This window comes from Microtus oregoni, unplaced genomic scaffold, assembly GCF_018167655.1.
Source record: "Microtus oregoni isolate MIOR12 unplaced genomic scaffold, Mior012 000030F_ref0000283, whole genome shotgun sequence".
NCBI classification, from domain to species: Eukaryota; Metazoa; Chordata; class Mammalia; order Rodentia; family Cricetidae; genus Microtus; species Microtus oregoni.
The window spans coordinates 8,287,132-8,306,019 of record NW_024543089.1 but is presented as its reverse complement, the minus strand read 5'-3'; the positions used below and the strand labels follow the sequence as shown (position 1 = coordinate 8,306,019).

General features: G+C 32.7%; 1 protein-coding gene across 3 annotated transcripts in view; it reads left to right on the top strand.

Moving 5' to 3' along the window:
* The window catches only part of Ncam2 (neural cell adhesion molecule 2), a 402,352-nt gene that overhangs the window by 303,517 nt on the left and 79,947 nt on the right, over window positions 1-18,888 (top strand). For all 3 annotated transcript variants that reach the window (XM_041678551.1, XM_041678550.1, XM_041678552.1), the window contains exons 10-11: window positions 8,517-8,704; window positions 11,521-11,617. In XM_041678551.1, coding sequence (XP_041534485.1) covers window positions 8,517-8,704; window positions 11,521-11,617 — 285 coding nt within the window. The remainder of the gene's footprint in view (window positions 1-8,516; window positions 8,705-11,520; window positions 11,618-18,888) is intronic.

Sequence of the window (18,888 nt, the reverse complement as noted above, 5' to 3'; positions counted from 1 at the left end):
CCATCCAGCCAGTAGAATTCCCAGGGTACCTGGACTGAATTCAGTTAATTGCCATAGCTGATTCTTCATATGTCTCCATATAGAGTAGAACTGGATCTATGAAATCATTTATTGAATTAGCCTCAAAATGTGCCAAAGGATATATTAGCTTTTACTCCCTTGATAATTTTTCAGTGCATAAATTAAGTGTGAAAATTCAAAGGGATGAGAAGAGTCAATGTGCTTGAGGAAAATTTCGAAATGCAGTTAATTCTTGACTAATTAGGAAGCTAACTTTTTCACAAAATAAGTAATAGGAATTTAGGAAGAAAGTGTATACCTCTAAAAGTAATTCTAGATTGCAGTGCAAAATGCTGTGTTTAGACTGTGAAACAAATATGCTTTGACTACTCTGTTACATTAAGGAATTACTCTTAAATTACACACTTGAGTTTTTGAATTTTGGTTTATTTATTTTATTTACTTACTGAACAACTCTTATATGTCAAATATAAACTCAGATGCTGTAAGGAAAATAATTTTATCCCTACTTCATGAAACTTGTGTTTTAATTGGGGGAATAAAGTCAAGCAGCTGAAAGAAGGGTCACTTCTGGCACAGGCCCTCAGCTGATTTCGTTATTGACTGGATATCACGGAGTGTATGCATGCAAACTGAAAAGGAGAGAACATGACTAGGCATTCAGTATTATAAATATGCTAGTTCTTAACCAGAACACCCCTAGGACTTGATGGGTGCTTGACCATCTGGAAAAATTTGGCTATGAAGGAGGGACTGTCTAAATAACTCACAACAGGGTTGGGTAAAGAACCATTTTGCATAAGAATGTTTATGCAAAGCTTTGTAAAATCACACAAAATTTAGGATTTAAGGGCTGGGAATTGAACAGTTTATGAGTTTTGAAGGTTTTAATCATAACTTTTCTTGGTATACAAAGTCAGGTCAATACGTTACTAAGGGATTTCTAGGCTAGATGAAGCTGGGGTTATGAACAAGACACATGAGATAACAATCAGTATTGAAAAAACGTTAAAAGAAGGTAGAATATATTGTGATTCAGTATTGGGGAGTGATGGCAAGACACTCATAACAACAACAAAAAGAAAACAAAATTGGATTATATAAAAAATTGTTGCTATTGATTATGGTTCTAAATAATTTTTGGAATATCATCCATTAAGTGAATATTATTCTTTAATATTGTCAGTTATCTTATATTACTATTCATAACTTAATGAAAAATCGGCCCAAATAGTTATATATTTCAGCTCCCACTTCCTCTGACATTCCTTGTTGTCAGCATTATATGAAGGCAGAATTAAGATGCAGGTCAGCTTTCAGGAAAAAAAAATAAAATCACATTGAGACAGTTTCTGAACAAGAGGCAGAAATGAAAAGAGAAAGTGAAAAGTTTGCCTCAAGGAAGTAATTGAGTCAGAAAATAGAATGGAGCAATGAGCAGCACCTGTGAGATAAGCTGAATCTTTCTCAACAGGATTGGGAAAAATAAGGAAGAGGACTTATCAACATGAAATTCTTATTGTCGAGTCTGAGTGCAGATTTTTTTTTTTTTTTTTTTTTTGCTGATTTCTAGTTTCATCAGCATTGGAGGATTGGTCATATTTGTGCATACAGACTTTTTGAAGGGAACATATACAGACAGATTAGGTACTGACACATGGGAATTTTTCCTGGGATGTTAGAATGATTTAATGAAGTATCCGATATAAACCACTCACCGGAGAATTGCCTGAGAGTTCTAGCTCAGCTTTCTGTCTACACACTTGCAACTTATATAAATAAATTCTACATAGAGTACATTGCATCTTAACAATAGTTTGGAAAATCATAGTTATTAGCTTTTTAATGTCAAACTTCAGATCTTGATGTGTTGGCACATGCCTCTTATTGCAGTATTTGGAAGGCTTAGATAGGAGAATCTTCAAGAAATGGATGCCAGCCTAAACTATGTAGATAAAACCAGTCTGAGCAGAGCAAACAACCACCTTGAGGAAAAAAATAAAAACAAAAGGAAGGAAGGAAATGAGAAAGAAGAAAAATGTGGTATTCCTGACACTATTTGTTTTTTATATTTCAAATAATAATTTGTATATTTTATGCAGAAATGCATTTTTGAAATTATAATTTGAGCAATTCTACCTACTACATACTGCCTCTAAAATATTTCTATATGTCCTCCCTGTTTTCTTTATTATTCATGGCATCTTATTTTGCTTTAATTGTTGTTATATATCTACTTGTATATTCATATATTCCAAACAAATAGTACATTGTACTCATGCTATATATTTGTATGCTATCAGTGTTGATCATTTGGTGTTGGATATTAATTAGTATATTCTTCCCTGATTTAGGAGCCTTAAAGTAAATAACATTATTCCCAGTGTGGACCTGTACATTATTTATCTTTACAAATTCTTTTAGAAAAAGAATTTTATGAGTCTTACATATTAGCATTAACCCATGTTTATTAAACCTTACAAACCAATTATTGCCTTTTGCATTTTCCAAGGCTTTTTCATTTATAGAAAGTGTATAGGAGGTGTACCTTTAAATCTGTCTCAATCACTTATTATAGAACTTACACATTTTAAAGAATTTGGAAATGGTTTAATTAAATTAATATAATTAAAATAGAAATGTTTAATAAAGAGATATTCTAAATTCCTTTTTTGTTGTATACATTAATGAGTGATAATGTGATATCTTTATTTGAATGAGGTGAAAATGAGCAGATACAGTTATTAACATAAATATTTTAAACATATTTTTCTTAAGAACAACTGAATTAAATTCTTAGGACTTTAGAATTATACAATAAATCATACAGCAGAGTTTTTTTTTCTTTTTTATTGATTTTTATTGAGCTCTACTTTTTTCCGTGCTCCCTTCCATGCCTCACCCCTCTCCTTCAAACCTCCCCCAAGGTGCCCATGCTCCCAATTTATTACTCAGAAGATACTCTCTTTTTCCACTTCCCATGTAGAATAGATCATTTCATGTCTCTCGTAGGGTCTTCATTGTTGTCTAAGATCTCTGGGATTGTGATTTGTGGGCTGATTTTGTATGCTTTATGTTTAAAAACTACTTAGGAGAGAGTATATGTGATAATTGACTTTCTGTGTTTGAGTTACCTCACTCAAAATGATGTTTTCTACTTTATATTCCTGTAAAATTCAAGATGTCATAATTTTTTTCTGCTGTGTAGTACTCCATTGGGTAATTGTACCACATTTTCCTTATCCATTCTTCGGTAGAGGGGCATTTAGGTTGTTTCCACATTCTGTGTATGACAAACAATGCTGCTGTGAACATAGTTGAGCACATGTCCTCGTGGCACGATTGAGCATTCTTTGAATATATACCCAAAAGTGGTATTACTGGGTCTTAAGAGATATTGTTTCCTAATTTTCTGAGAAATCACCCCACTGACGTTCAAAGGGGCTGTACCATCTTGCATTCCCACCAGCAATGCAGAAGTGTTCCCTTTACCCCTTTTCGCACAACCTCTCCAGCATAAGTTGTCATCAGTGTTTTTGATCTTGGCCATTCTTAGAGGTGTAAGATGGAATCACAGAATTGTTTCGATTTGCACATCTCTGATGACTAAGAATGTTGAGCATTTCCTTAAGTGTCTTTTAGCCATTTTTGAATTACTCTGTTGAGAGTTCTCTGTTTAGGTTACACACCATTTTTTATTGAATTATTTGTTCTTTTAATGACCAATTTCTTGAGTTCTTTATATATTTTGGAGATCAGACCTCTGTCTAATGTGGGGTTAGTGAAGATCTTTTCTTATTCTGTAGGCTGTCATTTTTGTCATTTTGTGTCCTTTGCTTTACAGAAGATTTTCAGTTTCAGGAGGTCCCATTTATTAGTTTTTTTCTCTCAGTGTCTGTGCTTCTCTGGGTATATATAGGAAGTGATCTCCTCTGCCAATATGTTCAAGTGTACTTCGCACTTTCTCTTGTATAAGATTCAGTGTGGCTGACTTTATGTTGAGGTTTTTGATTCATTTGGACTTGATTTTGTGCATGGTGATAGATATGGGTCTATTTTCATTCTTCTGCATGTTGATATCTAGTTATGCCAGCACCATTTGTTAAATATGCTTTATTTTTCCCATTTTATATTTTTAGCTTTTTTTTGTCAAATACCAGGTTTTCAAAGGTGTGTGGATTAATATCTGGGTCTTCATTCAGTTCCATTGGTCCTCCTGGTGGTTCTTATGCCAATACCAGGGTGCTTTTAGTACTGTAGCTCTGTAGTAGAGTTTGAAGTCAGGGATTGTGATGCCTCCAGAAGTTCTTTTATTGTACAGGATTGTTTTGGCTATTCTGGGTTTTTTGCTTTTCCATATGAAGGTGAGTACCAATCTTCCGAGGTCTGTGAAGAATTTTGCTGGAATTTCGATGGGCATTGCATTGGATATGTAGATTGCTTTTGTTAAGACGGACATATTTACTATGTTAATTCTACCTACTCAAGAGCATGGGAGATCTTTCCACTTTCTGGTGCCTTTTTCAATTTCTTTATTTAAAGATTTAAAGTTCTTGTCATACAAATCTTCTATTTGGTTAGATTTACTCTGAGATATTTTATGCTAGTAGTTGTGGCTATTGTGAAGTGTGATGTATTTATGATTTTTTCCCAATTCTTTTATCATCTGAGTACAGGAGGGCTACTAATTCTTTGAGTTAATCTTGGATGCTGCTGCAGTACTGAAAGTGTTGATGAGTTGTAGAAGTTCCTTGGTAGAATTTTGGGGGTCACTCATGTAAACTATCATATCATCAGCAAGCATGGAGAGTTTGACTTCTTTTTTTCCAATTTGTTTCCCCTTGATCTTCTTTTTATATCTTATTGCTCTAGCTAGGACCTTGAGAACTATATTGAATATATATGAAGAGAGTTGACAACCCTGCCTTGTTCATGATTTCAGAGGGATCGCTGGGATTTTCGCTCCATTTATTTTAATTCAATTGGGATACTTCTTTAAATGGTGTATGCACAGTGAATGCCCTTGAGCGCGCGCACACACACACACACACACACACACACACACAGAGAGAGAGAGAGAGAGAGAGACAGACAGACAGACAGACAGACAGAGAGAAAATACATACATATGCTCTATACATTATATAATAAAAATAAAATATTATTTATTATGTCTTTTTTCAGACTTCATTGGTGTTATTTTTCTCTCTCCTTGTCTTTATTGACATCCTTTCCCCTTCTCAAGTAATCCCCTATACGCCTTTGTCTCATTTTACTGTTTCTATCACTTATGCTCTGCTATTTCCTTTTCTAGTGCTCCCTCCACCACGACCATCATTTCCGTTCCTGATTTCTATGATATCTCCAGGGTATATACTCACATTAAAGATGTGGAACTATAATATATGTGTGTTCCACATTTCTATTATCCATTTATTAGTTGGAGAACATTTAAGTTGTTTTATTTCCTAGATGTTGTGAATAGATTAGGAAGGATCATGGCTCAGTATCTATTGTGGACTGTACTGAATTCTTGGGAATATGACAAGGAATGATACATTTGTGTCATGTGATAGATTTATACGTAGCTTTGGGAAGTTTTCCACACTCATATGCAGATATGCTGAATCAGTTTGCAGTCACACTATCATTAATTGTGAGTTCCTATTTCTCTCTTCCTCACCAGTACATATCAGTTGCTTTTTTGATCTTAACAATTCTGATCAGTGTACAATATATTAGAGAACTTTATTATTACAGCCCAATTATAATATAAAACATATATATGTGCATATATATGTGGGTGTATTAGAGATGTAAAACATCAGCAATATGATTCTAATAAAGATGTTAAAAATATTCATTTACAGGAAAAATGACATTAAAATTAACAATAAATTGTATTGGAAAGCAATATACACATGCAGAACAAATATATGAAGTTGCTATGTCCTTTTTTCCACAAAGTGAAAACATCCAGATTTGAAAAGCCTTCTGTAACTATGAACAAAATAATGCTGAATACCTGTTGTTGGTCTGCAAATGCAAACCCAGTCAACATTCATGAATGAATGAGGTGCTCAAGGGATATTAGCTCTTACTGCTAGAGTATTTGATGTTGATAGGTTCTGAGTGAGGGAGAATCATTGTCTTCAGTTTTGTATTCACTGTTGAGCTCATCAGGATTCAAAAGATTGCTTCACCGTCTTTATTTCATTCATTAAACTGCATGGGTATCAAGGAAAATGAATAATTATGAATGTGAAAAAGATATCTATTCAATGTCCACCATATTCAGTGAGTCCGGTTTTATCCCATGCATTTTCAGTCCCAGTCCAGCTGGCCTTGGTGATCTCCTAATAGATCAGCCCCACCGTCTCAGTGGGTGGGTGCCTCCCTTGCGGTCCTGACTTCTTTGCTCATGTTCTCCTTCCTTCTGTTCCTCATTTGGACCTTGAGAGCTCTGTCCATTGCTCCGATGTGAGTCTGCTGAGAAGCCAAGGACAAGGGCACTGAGTTTTGACCCTTCTGCATGTACTGGCTTTGTGGGAGCCTAGCCGGTTTGGATGCTCACCTTAATAGACCTGGATGGAGGGGGGAGGACCTTGGACTGCCCACAGGGCAAGGAAACCTGACTGCTCTTTGGACTGTAGAGGGAGGGGGAGAGGAGTGGGAAGGGGGGAGGGGGAGGAAAAATGGAGGCAGGGAGGAGGCAGAAATTTTTAATTAAAAAAATTTAATAATAATAAAAAGATATCTATTCAAAAGAGAATAGTAGACTGGGGTAGTCAGGAGATGGAAGAAGGTGGAGATGAAAGTATAAAAGATGAATTTATACTTGCGTGAAACTGCCAAATAACAAATTTAATAATTAGTTTTTAAATGATTAAATACATAAATGTAAGATCTAAAACTGATAAGTTATGAGAAACAGAGAATGCTTAAGACTATGAAATGGGAAAGAACTCTTAGATGAGATCCTAATCCAATGTAGAAAATAAATGACAAGTTAAAAAAAATAATACCACAAGTTATTAAAAAGTTCTACACAGTAAAATAAACAACAGAATGAAGTGAAGTTCAAACTACAAATTTGAAGAAAACTTTTGAAAATTAGACAGGCAAAGGACCAAGCAAAACTAATAGAAAAAAAAACTATAAATAATCTGCTTTTGAAATAAGCAGTTGACTTAAATTGATATTTTGTTAAAAGGCACACACTCACCATAACTAAACCTTAGGGAAGTGTAACCCCAAACCTCAAAAGTAATCATGTTAATTCAGTGTGAGTAAATAACAAATATGCATTTAATTGTCAATTTGATATAAAAGACATAAAGAACAGAGAATATCAACAACAATAAAGAGCTAACACACATACACATATCTTAAGACTGGAGAAAGGTCTCATACAGCAACTTCACTATTGTATGTATATTTTTTTTTTAAAAAAGATGAAACCAGTATGGACAAAATTCATCTCCAAAGTTTTGTCCCCATTTATGGCAACAAAATTCACAGAGCCAAAAGGTGGAGGCAACAAATCTGTTAAATTAACTTACAAATGAGGTGTTATAAATACAAATTTGGATGAATTTCCTTCATTTCAGCAAATACATATAGAACCTAACATTAAGTGTAACAAGCCAAGCTCAGAAAATATTACACAATCTCATATATAATTATGGAAGCATTTTATATCAGTTAATGTTTTATAATAACTAGTGTTACAGTAGTATCATCAGAATCAATGTAGGACTGGGAGGAGAAAGCATGAAAAATGTGGACCATTACCTGTAAAATAAGATTTCTCCACTGCTGCATGATATTATTAGAAAAATACAGTACTTGTAGAACAAAATTAATTAATTAAAAACTGATCATTGACTTCTTTAAAAAATATTCTAAACTCCCTTTCTAAATTTTATATCATATTGCGATTTCCAGAAATACTGGTAAATGTTTACTATTTAATTCAAACCAATTAATTTTTTTGTCAGGACATTAAGATTAAATCTAGTTCTAAATATTTTTTTTATTTTAATAATTCAACTCTTTTTCTTATTTGAACTATGAAATCTATACAAACATCTGAATGCCATGTATTTTCACAAACCTTAATATCATATAAAAATTAAAAAAATAGAAATATTATAAATTCTTTTAAAATACTTTATTAATTTATGTGAATGAATGCCTGACCTGATTGTATATCTGTGAATCACAAGTGTGCATTGTCTGTGGAGGCCAGAGGAAGATTTCCTGAAATTGAAATAACAAGATGTTGTGAGTCCCTCATGGGTGCTGGAATCATATCCAGGTCCTCAGAAAGGTCAGCAATTGCTCTTATCCACTGAGCCAGCTCTCTGTCTCTCATTATGAATTCTTTACATAGTCAAGAAAAATTACTAATATGTGTGCTTATCAAATAAATACCTAATGATGCCTATTTATATGTTATTACATAGTATATAATATATAATATTGTTCTACAGATGCTCCTAAGTTTGTTTCAAATCAGACAATTTACTATTCTTGGGAAGGAAATCCAATCAATATAAGTTGCGATGTGACATCAAATCCACCTGCATCAATCCATTGGAGAAGAGAGAAATTGGTCTTACCAGCTAAAAACACCACTCATTTAAAGACATACAGTGTCGGGAGAAAGATGATACTAGAGGTAAGCCTTCATCTGCACATCAATAAGCATATTTTTAGCCATTATCGATTATGTCAGAATACATTTAATTTGAATTTCTATAAGACATATATTAAAATATTTATATAAATTTCATATTACTTTGAAAAATTAATTTTAGTTGGTATAATAACCAATTCTTTATCTGTGCTTCTATATCTGAAATATTTTTCATGAATTTACTTTCTGAAAGTGAAATAATTATGTTTGTGAGAAAATATGGGGTTGGCAAATAATTCAAAGATTTAACTTCAAAGTTGATTGATTATCTCACTGTTCTTTTTGTTTATATCTATTATTCTTTGACAGCTGTATAAACTTATCATTTGGTTAATAATGTATAATTCTAGAGATGTCAATGATTATGCCTATATTGCAAATATTTAAATTTTTGATGAAAATTTTATCTAATAGCTGGGGTTATCTCAATTTATATTGTGTACAACTTTTAAATCTTTCTCTTGTTTACTTTAGTATTTTTCTGAAACCATCACTAAATTTTAAAAAGAACAATTTGACAGAGGAAAGATTTATTTGGGTTCAGAGATTCAAGAATATTCAATTAATAGAGATTTGGCCCCATGCAGTTGGACAGAGCATTACAAAGGCATGGCCATGTGGTGCAGAATTCCCTTTATACTAGATGAGAAGCAAAAAGCAAGAGAATGTTGGCACAGTTTTTTCCCCCTTTTTCCAATTTTATTTCATTCTGGTGCCCAGCCAGTAGAATGGTGCTGTCCACATTAAGTTTGGGTCTTTCCAATCTTCTCAAGAAACATCCTCACAAGATCACCCACATGCTATTCTAAATCCAAAGATGTTGTCAAGAGAACCAAACATCACTGACCTTCTTGTAAAAACAATTGTTGGATGAGAAGTTGCTTTCTAGGAACAGTGACTTCAAGTTGGCTTGGTTAATTCATCCTTTCTTCCTTTTTCTTTATTTTCTCTCTTGCTTGTATTTTTCCCTTGATTATTTTGTATTTCTAGTTCTCTTAATCTGTGCTATATTAAATGATTTCAGTATTTACTAAGCCTAGCATCATAAATGAATTATTGTGATAAACTTGCAAAGCCTGTTTTTGTTCTTGGAGTAGGAGGGTCTATGAATTCAACGTCTTATTTCCTATTAAGTTCTAAACAGCATTGGACCGATTTTTCAAATCACAAACTGAGCTATTTGAAAATGGCTTTAAAGTAAGTGTCTTTTTTATAGGATATTAATCTTTAAAAAGGAACAACCTGTACTGTAGTCATGGTGCTTGCTATGGCTCTCTTGCCTCTATGTTGCACTGATTCTATAAAAAACAGCTTCCTTGTAGAATGTACTAAAACCTTTCTCACATGACTGTGAAATAAGAAAAGGTTTTGCTAGTGTATTTGTAATAGGATTAAACTAGCCTAGTTTATTAAAAAGCCACATGTAAGGATAATGAGTTTCTGAATAATTTCAGGGAACTAACAAAAGAGTTAAATCTGAGCATTAAGCTGTTAAACCTATGAACTTTTCTTAGTTGGACTGCTGATTAGAAAATGAATGAAACAGCTTTTTTATACTCTACTTGTTCAGAATAATCATCTTCAATAGACCTCAAAATTGTTCTCTTAGTTAATAGTCTCCCATTACCACTAAATCATTTCTTCAGTCTTAGAATAGTGTTGAAATTAAAGGGCAATTCGTGTTGTTAGCACAGTCTCTCTAAAATAGCCACTGGGATTGAAAATCATATTTATCACCATCATCCAATATCTTTGGAGGATTAACATGTAAGCATTTATGCACAACAGAGTTGACCCCACCTTTCACCAGTGGAATCCCTGAAGGGGAAGTTAATTTCTGATTTTAAACTGAAAACTGAGGTCATAATTTTTTCATCTAAAGAAAAAGAAAATAGAACAAAGATAATTACTACAGATTTAAAAATACAGTTTATAGCATTTTTACCTGGCACTGTTTTCTTGCAAGACATCTTTTATGAAAAAAAATCAAGATATAGAGCTAAATGTAAAAATCATAAATAAGCATAGTGGCTTATTCATGTTCTCAACAATTCAGAGGCAAAATGAGGAGAAACACTGAAAGTTTAAGGCAAGCCTGAGAGCTACTAGAGCTACTATACTAGCATGGGGTATAGAATGTGACAGGTCCAAATACAAACAAACAAACAAACCAGGAAAACAATGCAAGACATACTTTAGTAGAATTATTGTCTTTAGCTTAATAGTTGGTTTGAATTTGCATTGACTACATGACGTATTTCCTTAAAACTTTACCTATGCTGTGATTATCAAAAGATAAATTTGCCATTGAATAGATGTATTGATCAAATGGATGAATTGATAAACAAGGCATGATGAATCACTTCAACTATGAACATCTAGTTTTATGGATCTGTCATTCAAATTTTAGCATTATGCAGACTGAGCAGGTAGCATTTATGCATTTAGGAATATGTATACATGTGGTATTACAAATGTGCATGGAACAATGTAGAAAGAGGCCATGATGTTGTTAAAGAGAGCAAGGAGGGTGTATGGGTAGGCTTGGAGAAGGAACAAGAAATGGCAAGATGATGCAATAACATTAAAATTTCAAAAAAATAAAAGAAGTTAAAAATACATAAAATTAAAAGAAATGTTTGTATTATTTAATAATGCTTGCTAGATAAAGAAAAGAGTTCCCTGAGGAGTCATATGTAAAATAGCTGAGCAAATGTGCAAGAAGTAGAGATGATTTAGCCTTTTAAAATAACTTTGATATTTCAGCATTTTCACTTTTATTATTGTGATTATTTTAGATTGCCCCTACATCAGAAAACGACTTTGGACGATATAACTGCACTGCTACTAACCGTATAGGAACAAGGTTTCAGGAATATATTCTTGAGTTAGCAGGTGAGTACAGGACACTAATATTTGACATTGATAAAATAATCTTATACCTAAGTGGAATTTAAAGCTACTAAAATTGTATAAACAAATTTTACATTAAATTAAAAGTATTTATAGTTGTTTAGTCATAATAAAAACATTATTTGAAGTAATGAATTAAGAGTTACAAAATAGAAAAAATATTTGACATAGTGAATAGTGAATTCTTACAATTCATTTAGTATCTACAGCTCATTTTAAAGAGTAATTTTTTTTGTCATGTAGATGTGAGATTATTTTAAGTCAACATGCATTTTGACCAAAGATATATTATAAATAATGTAAAATAACATTTTAAAATATGTCCACATCAATGTATTGTTTTATTTAAAATCTAGTGTAATTAATTCAAGAGGCATGAGTTTCTTCTCAGGAAGGTATGTGGAAACTCGGTGAGAAAATATACAATAGATATAACCTTATTTTATTTTTAATTTGACATCATAGGAAATATTTTATAATTGGAATTCCTACATGCACACTTCATAAAATGACCAATATCAACATCAATAGTAATGAGAAAATTACATCTGGGTCCTATGAGAGGCAAACAAAGGATCAAGGTGTAATCTCTGATATTTCTTCCCTCAAAGCTGAGGAGAACCTAATCTAACAAGCATAATACTTAGAAACATGTTGCCAGTGTAGTAAGAAGCCAACATTCTTATTAAGTCACTATACTCTAAAGGCTTAGATTAAGAAATGCTGCCCCACACTTTGGTTATTAATGTCCTTTACAATTAAATAAATTTTAAATAAAAGAAACACTTAAAAAGATTAGGCAAATTAAGAAATACACATAATAATTCTAAGAGACAAAATAATTATCATCTTAGGCAATATTATTGACAAAAATCAACAATATGTGGCCCAAAATTGGTAATAAGTGGCACTTTGAAAATAATCATTCATTGGTGAATAGCGTTTTATGAATTGAGGAAAATAGTTTATTAAGAAATGTGACTATTTAGAAAAATCACTCAAGTATCTTAAAGATACAAAAACATTCTCATACACATGATGATGTGACATTTATTAGCATTTTGATTAAATATTATTATGGAGATAAGACATACAGATACCAAACAAATATATTGATGAATTGGACAGTTTATGATTTATGCTTTGCTTTGTTATTTTCTCTGCTGTAGAAGAGCAGCTAGATAAACTATATTATGATGAGGATTTACAGCTTAATTGAATCACATTGTTATCATCTCTTATATTTAGTAAAATTCATAGATTAATTTTATTTATTTGTCAGATAGAGTGGATATTCAGGGATTGTGAAACAATATAGTATAGTGGAGCAGCAGGCTGCTTTCCACCCCCTGGGAGGGCTCCCAGCCACCAGCTAGCTTTTGCCCTGAAATAATTACACGGAAACTGTTTTCTTTTAAACACTGCTTGGCCCATTAGCTCTAGCCTCTTACTGGCTAATTCTCACATCTTGGTTAACCCATTTCTAATAATCTGTGTAGCACCACGATGTGGTGGCTTAATGGAAAGGATATTAACCTGCTCCATCTTGGAGAGGAGAACTATAGCATCTGACCTCACTGCCTTCTTTCCAATATCCTGTTCTGTTTATTCTGCCTACCTAATTTTCTGTCCTATCAAAGGGCCAAGGCAGTTTCTTTATTTAACCAATGAAATCAACACAAAACAGAACTCTTCCATATCAATATACCTTTTGACATGTTTCTTTGTATGTAAATATGTCATATTTTAGTCTACATTATGGTTTAACAATGAGCATGAGCACACGTAAACTAGTTAAAGGGCTTCCCTGAGGATGTCTCACATGAAAACATCATTTGTATTTGCTTTACATGTGAACATAATGAATCAAGACTTTTTACAATGATGTTTATTTATATTTATCTTTTCTGTATTTAATGAAAAAAGCATATGTTCTAATACAGTAATTTTATTAATATATAATATATGTAATGTTATAATCAGGATGATTATTATATTTCTATACAATTTCTTGGTCCTTCTTTTGGATTCTCTTGAACAATTTGAAGTAGTGGTACCAAAAAAGTATATCAAATAACAGCTTCAGCTAAATAATAGGTACCTCAATTTGGATTTGAAGTTTCCCATGTCATGTGCCACAGAAGACATTCACAGATCTACCTAAGTGCATAGACATAAGTCATTGTGAAATTGTACTTTCAAAACACCAAGAACAAATAAAGTGCTCAAAGAGAGTAGATAACTGTTATTACAGTCTACCGTATTTCATATAGGCAAATTCTTTTTAGTGGATATTAGGGTGGCGATGTGTTATTAGCTAAGGACCTTGATTACTTTAGACATTTAATTTTTATAAATAACATTTTTTTCTTTTTCATTATCTCATCTGTCCTCCTTTTTCCCATGTCTATAAGTGAAATATCTCATACTGGCACTGCTCACTTGATTTTCTTAACCTTAGTTCAGGGCCCGTACTTACCACTTTTAAAGTTCAAGTTGTCATATTTGACTCATCTCTTTAACCTACAGAGACCCAGTCAAATTCAATACTTTAGTTTTCTTTCCAAGATTTATTTAATTCACAAATATCATAAAGCTGTCAGCAATATTTTCATTTATGTCACAGATAAAACTCTAGAAGTCACTTGGGAGAAGAGAGACCTGATTAGAGGTTAAGCTATGTCAACTGCGCAGAATTTCATAGATAGAGAATAATCGTCAGTTCAGTGGTCTGTGTGATCAGATGACATTGTACCATAAAGCAGGGTAAAGTTAATCCATTTGAAAGGGAATGGTTTCATCATCTGATTATAAATCTGTTTCTTTCAGTGAAATATCTTAGAAAGATATTCTCATTGAGATTTATTTAGAGAATTCTGAAATAAACAGAGATTTTCAGTAACTAATCATATAGTCCTTTGCTTATTCATGAGCATACTATAAGAAAAACACTGGTTACCCTAACAATGATATTGGTAAAAAAATCTTTTGACAATAACTAATCACTAGTTAACAATTGAATAAACAATTACATGAAATGTTTCCCATAGGCACAGTATACTGTTTTGCATCTTTGAATGAACAGTTGAATAAGAAAGGCATTCAGTCATTACCTAAATTATAGTTCAATACATATGAGTTACAATACAACTTTAAATAAAATTTAAATTTTATGACTGCATAAAATTGATCTCTGATTTGAGTTCCTGGGAAAAGCTTCAAACAGATGTCCTCTTTTGATCGAAATAAAAAAGAAGAACTGGGGCCACAAACAATGAAAAGTGTACACAGGTCAAGGTGACATTGACAACAAATGCACTGTGCTATGAAAGAGTGAGAGATGCTTTGAAATGGGCCATTTGGTGAGGACGATGGAAATATGTTCAATGATCAGCCCAGTGTTTAGCAATGTGAATAGTAAGATCATGAAAGATCAAGTCACAGATTTCCTTTGAATATGTTTATATTCTGACTAAGGCATAGAATTAGAAAATTAATATTGGAGATGTTTATTCATAATACAGAATGATCCATTTGTTTTTGAAAAAAGCACAAAGGACTGATTTATGAACAGCACAAGATGGAGCCTGTTGCTCTTTTCAAGTTATCTAGGCATTTTTAGTCCATAAATGTATGAATGGATAGATAGATAAATGATAGAGAGAGATGATACTGTGATTAATGATAGATAGATAGATAGATAGATAGATAGATAGATAGATAGATAGATGACAGATAGATATACAACTACCTGAATTTTCTACCCAGTGTATAAAAGGTTTGGTGTATTAAAATTATTTGAGTAATAAGACATAATTGAAAGCATCAATTAAAAAGGGTATATGTGTACATATTATTTCTGAGAATATAATAATATACTGAAATCTTGATTTTGATTGAACAAATTCAATGAAAAATGTTAGTGATCAGGGATAAAACCAACAGGCTACCTAATTTGAGTCATTGAACTTAATGAACAAATAAAATTGGAAATGATTACACAGTTTATATAACCACTTCTAAGGAAATATCAGGAACATAGTTAATAAAATGAGATTAAGATATCAGTGGAATAATCATTTGAATTATGAAGCTGCTAAAAACCAGAATATTGGAATTTAAAGCAATTTCCAAGGAATTAGATGTTTTGTCACATATATTAATGTTCAAAACTTTTCTAATTTAATCTATTTTTCTTTTTCTTGAGAAAAATCTTCATACTATATATGCGATTATGTTTTCTCACCCCAATTAATCCTAGATCCTACCCACCCTTCAACTTGCCCAAATTCTTGTTCTCTCTCACTCTGTTAAAAACTCAGGAAACAAATGAATACCAAGAAACACACATCCATACTCATAAACAAAAAGTGGAAACAAAAGTGTTCAATCAAATGACCAATAATACTAAACATTACCAATCCAAACAAAATTAGACATAAACACTACACAGTCCCATCAAGTTCATTTTGAAATGAACCTGTATTGGAGAAACTGACAATTAAGTACTGTTAATGTACCCAATATAGTCTAGTATATACTTTTATCTTTAGAGATAGGAGCATGTGTGTACTTCCACCTCTTTGTTCAGGAACCCATGTGACTTGTACTTCTGTATTGTATCTGTATGGCACTGTTACTTGGAGTCATCCATTTGTTTTTGCTCTTACATTTATTGTCTCCTACATTGAGTGTTGAACCTTAAGGGGAAGAGTTTGAAAAAGACACCCCATCAACATATTTTGTCAGTTTAGAAAGATACCTTAGAAGCGAAAGTATCTGGCGAGAGCTCCTGTGTTGCAAATATTTTCCTCAATAAACCTTCAGTGGACTAAAGAACATATGTGGTATTTATAGCTCCTTTTGTAAGTTCCTAATCACATACATCAGAGCTCTTCCAATATTTTAAAAGACATCACCTGCTAACATTTTAACACTGACAGTTAAGTTTCACCATTAAAATACTGAGAGTATTAATATTAAAGCATAAGTCAAAAGAAAAATAATCTGCATTTATCTTATTAGAAATAAAAAAGACATTCAAAGAGAACCAGATAAAATCAATCAATCTATCTATCTATCATCTATCTATCTATCTATTTATTTTTGTTTTTGTTTTCAAGACAGGATTTCTTTGTAGCTTTGGAGTCTCTCCTGGGACTAGCTCTTGTAGACCCAGGTTGGCCTCAAACTCACAAAGATCGCATGCCTCTGCCTCCTGAGTGCTGGGATTCAAGGCTTGTGCCACTACCAGCTGGCCTCATCATAGTTCTTAAATTGACGCAGCTGATGCCTTTTACTGTCATTGTATATCTTCATGTTTCAATACTTTATTTCACAACCTACTTATCATTTAGGATTTTAATGAGACCGGTAAGAAAATTGCTTTTATTATCATAAACAGAGCAAGCCAATTTTAAATATTTACATTAAAAATTAATGAAAGCAAATACGGTAGTCATCACTTAGCTTCCAGATTCGAAAATAGCTCCAATGAGAGATCCAGAGTTCAATTTGGCAACTATTAATGGGAGATGCTTTGCTTACAAAGTAATACACTACTGATGTTGCAGACATACAGCAGACTGGCATTAGACGATAGACTGAACATCCCAGTGACTCCCCTTGTTCATGCTTGTAGAATGCTTTTTTCATGTGAACCTCCTAAAACATGAGAATGAGATTCAGCACTTCTAACTACCAAAGTTGTGGGCACCATTTTTCATCTAAAATACTAAAATTAATGTGGGCAAAGACAACTTGGATATTCAATTTTTCTGAATGGATTGAGAATGGAATCAAAAGAAAGAAACTTAAAATAACAAATGATATTAAGTACTGAAATACAGGATCAATAGTGAGATTAAGCATAAAGTTTATAAGTATCAATTTCTTCTGATGTCATGATGTGACCATATGCTTGTTAAAATCTGTAAGAGGACAACCTGACTCACAGCATTTGTCAGTCCCCATTGTTTTTAGCTATCCAGACTTCAGAAGCTAATACAGAGACAGAATTTTGGAAGAACATACCCCATCATCATGTCAGAAAGCTATATAGTGCGTTGCCTCAGGAAAAATCAGGACAATGTTGATTCAGCTATTATAGCTTTGCATTACAAACTGATGTCAGACAGTACAAGTAGTTCAGCTCTAGAGTAACTCAGCATATGAAAGGCCAAGTTGATCAGCTATGAAAAACACACAAGTAACATCATATTGGAGGTAAGCAGGTATGAATTGCTTTCATCCTCAAAACAATAATAAAAGAAGGAGTGTTTTTCTGTTGGAGGAAGGCCATTTGTTGGTTCCTGGCCACCTGGCTAGCTTAGACCCAAAATAATTACACAGAAACTGTATTAATTAAATCAGTGCTTGACCCTTTAGCTCTAGCTTCTTATTGGCTAATTCATATTACTTTAATGCATTTCTATTAATCTGTATATTGGCATGTGGCTGTAGCTTACCAGGTAAAGTCCCCAGTCTCTGTCTCTGGCAGCTCTGTGTGACAACCCTTCTTTCTCCCAGCATTCAGTTTAGTTTTCCCCACATAGCTAAATTTTGCCCTACTATAGGTCCAAAGCAGTTTTTTTTATTCATTAATGGTAATCACAATACAGAGGTAAATCTCAAATCACTTTTTACCACTTTTATTCAATATAGTGCTAGAATATCCTAAATGAAGAAATTATGTAGAGAAGAAATAACTCACTTCCAACTTGTCTTTGTTAGCATAATCTTATATATGAACCCTAACAATTACCAAACAAGCTGATAAATGCATGATCTAAAAAAATATAACATATCAAAAATGTTCCATGGAGGCTGCTTGATGGTTCTTGGCTGCTCAGCCTCCAAAAATATTCACACAAAAACTATATTAATTAAGTTACTGCATGGCCCATTAGCTCTAGCTTCTTATTGGCTAACTCATATTAATTTAACCCATTTCTATTAATCTGTGTATGGCCATGTGGCTGTGGCTTACCAGCTAAAGTTCTAGCATCTATTGCCATTGTGGCTACATGGCATCTTTCCTGACTCTGTTCTACTTTCTCTCATGCTATTGGTCAAACCAGTTCTTTATTCATTAATCAATAAAAGCAACACATACACAGAAGGATCTCCTATATCATTTCCCATTTTCTGTTTAAACAAAAAGGAGGCTTTAACTTTAACAAAGTAAAATTGTAAATAGCAAAATAGTTATTAAGAAAGAATTACAGTTACAATATTTATAAATATTTTATCTT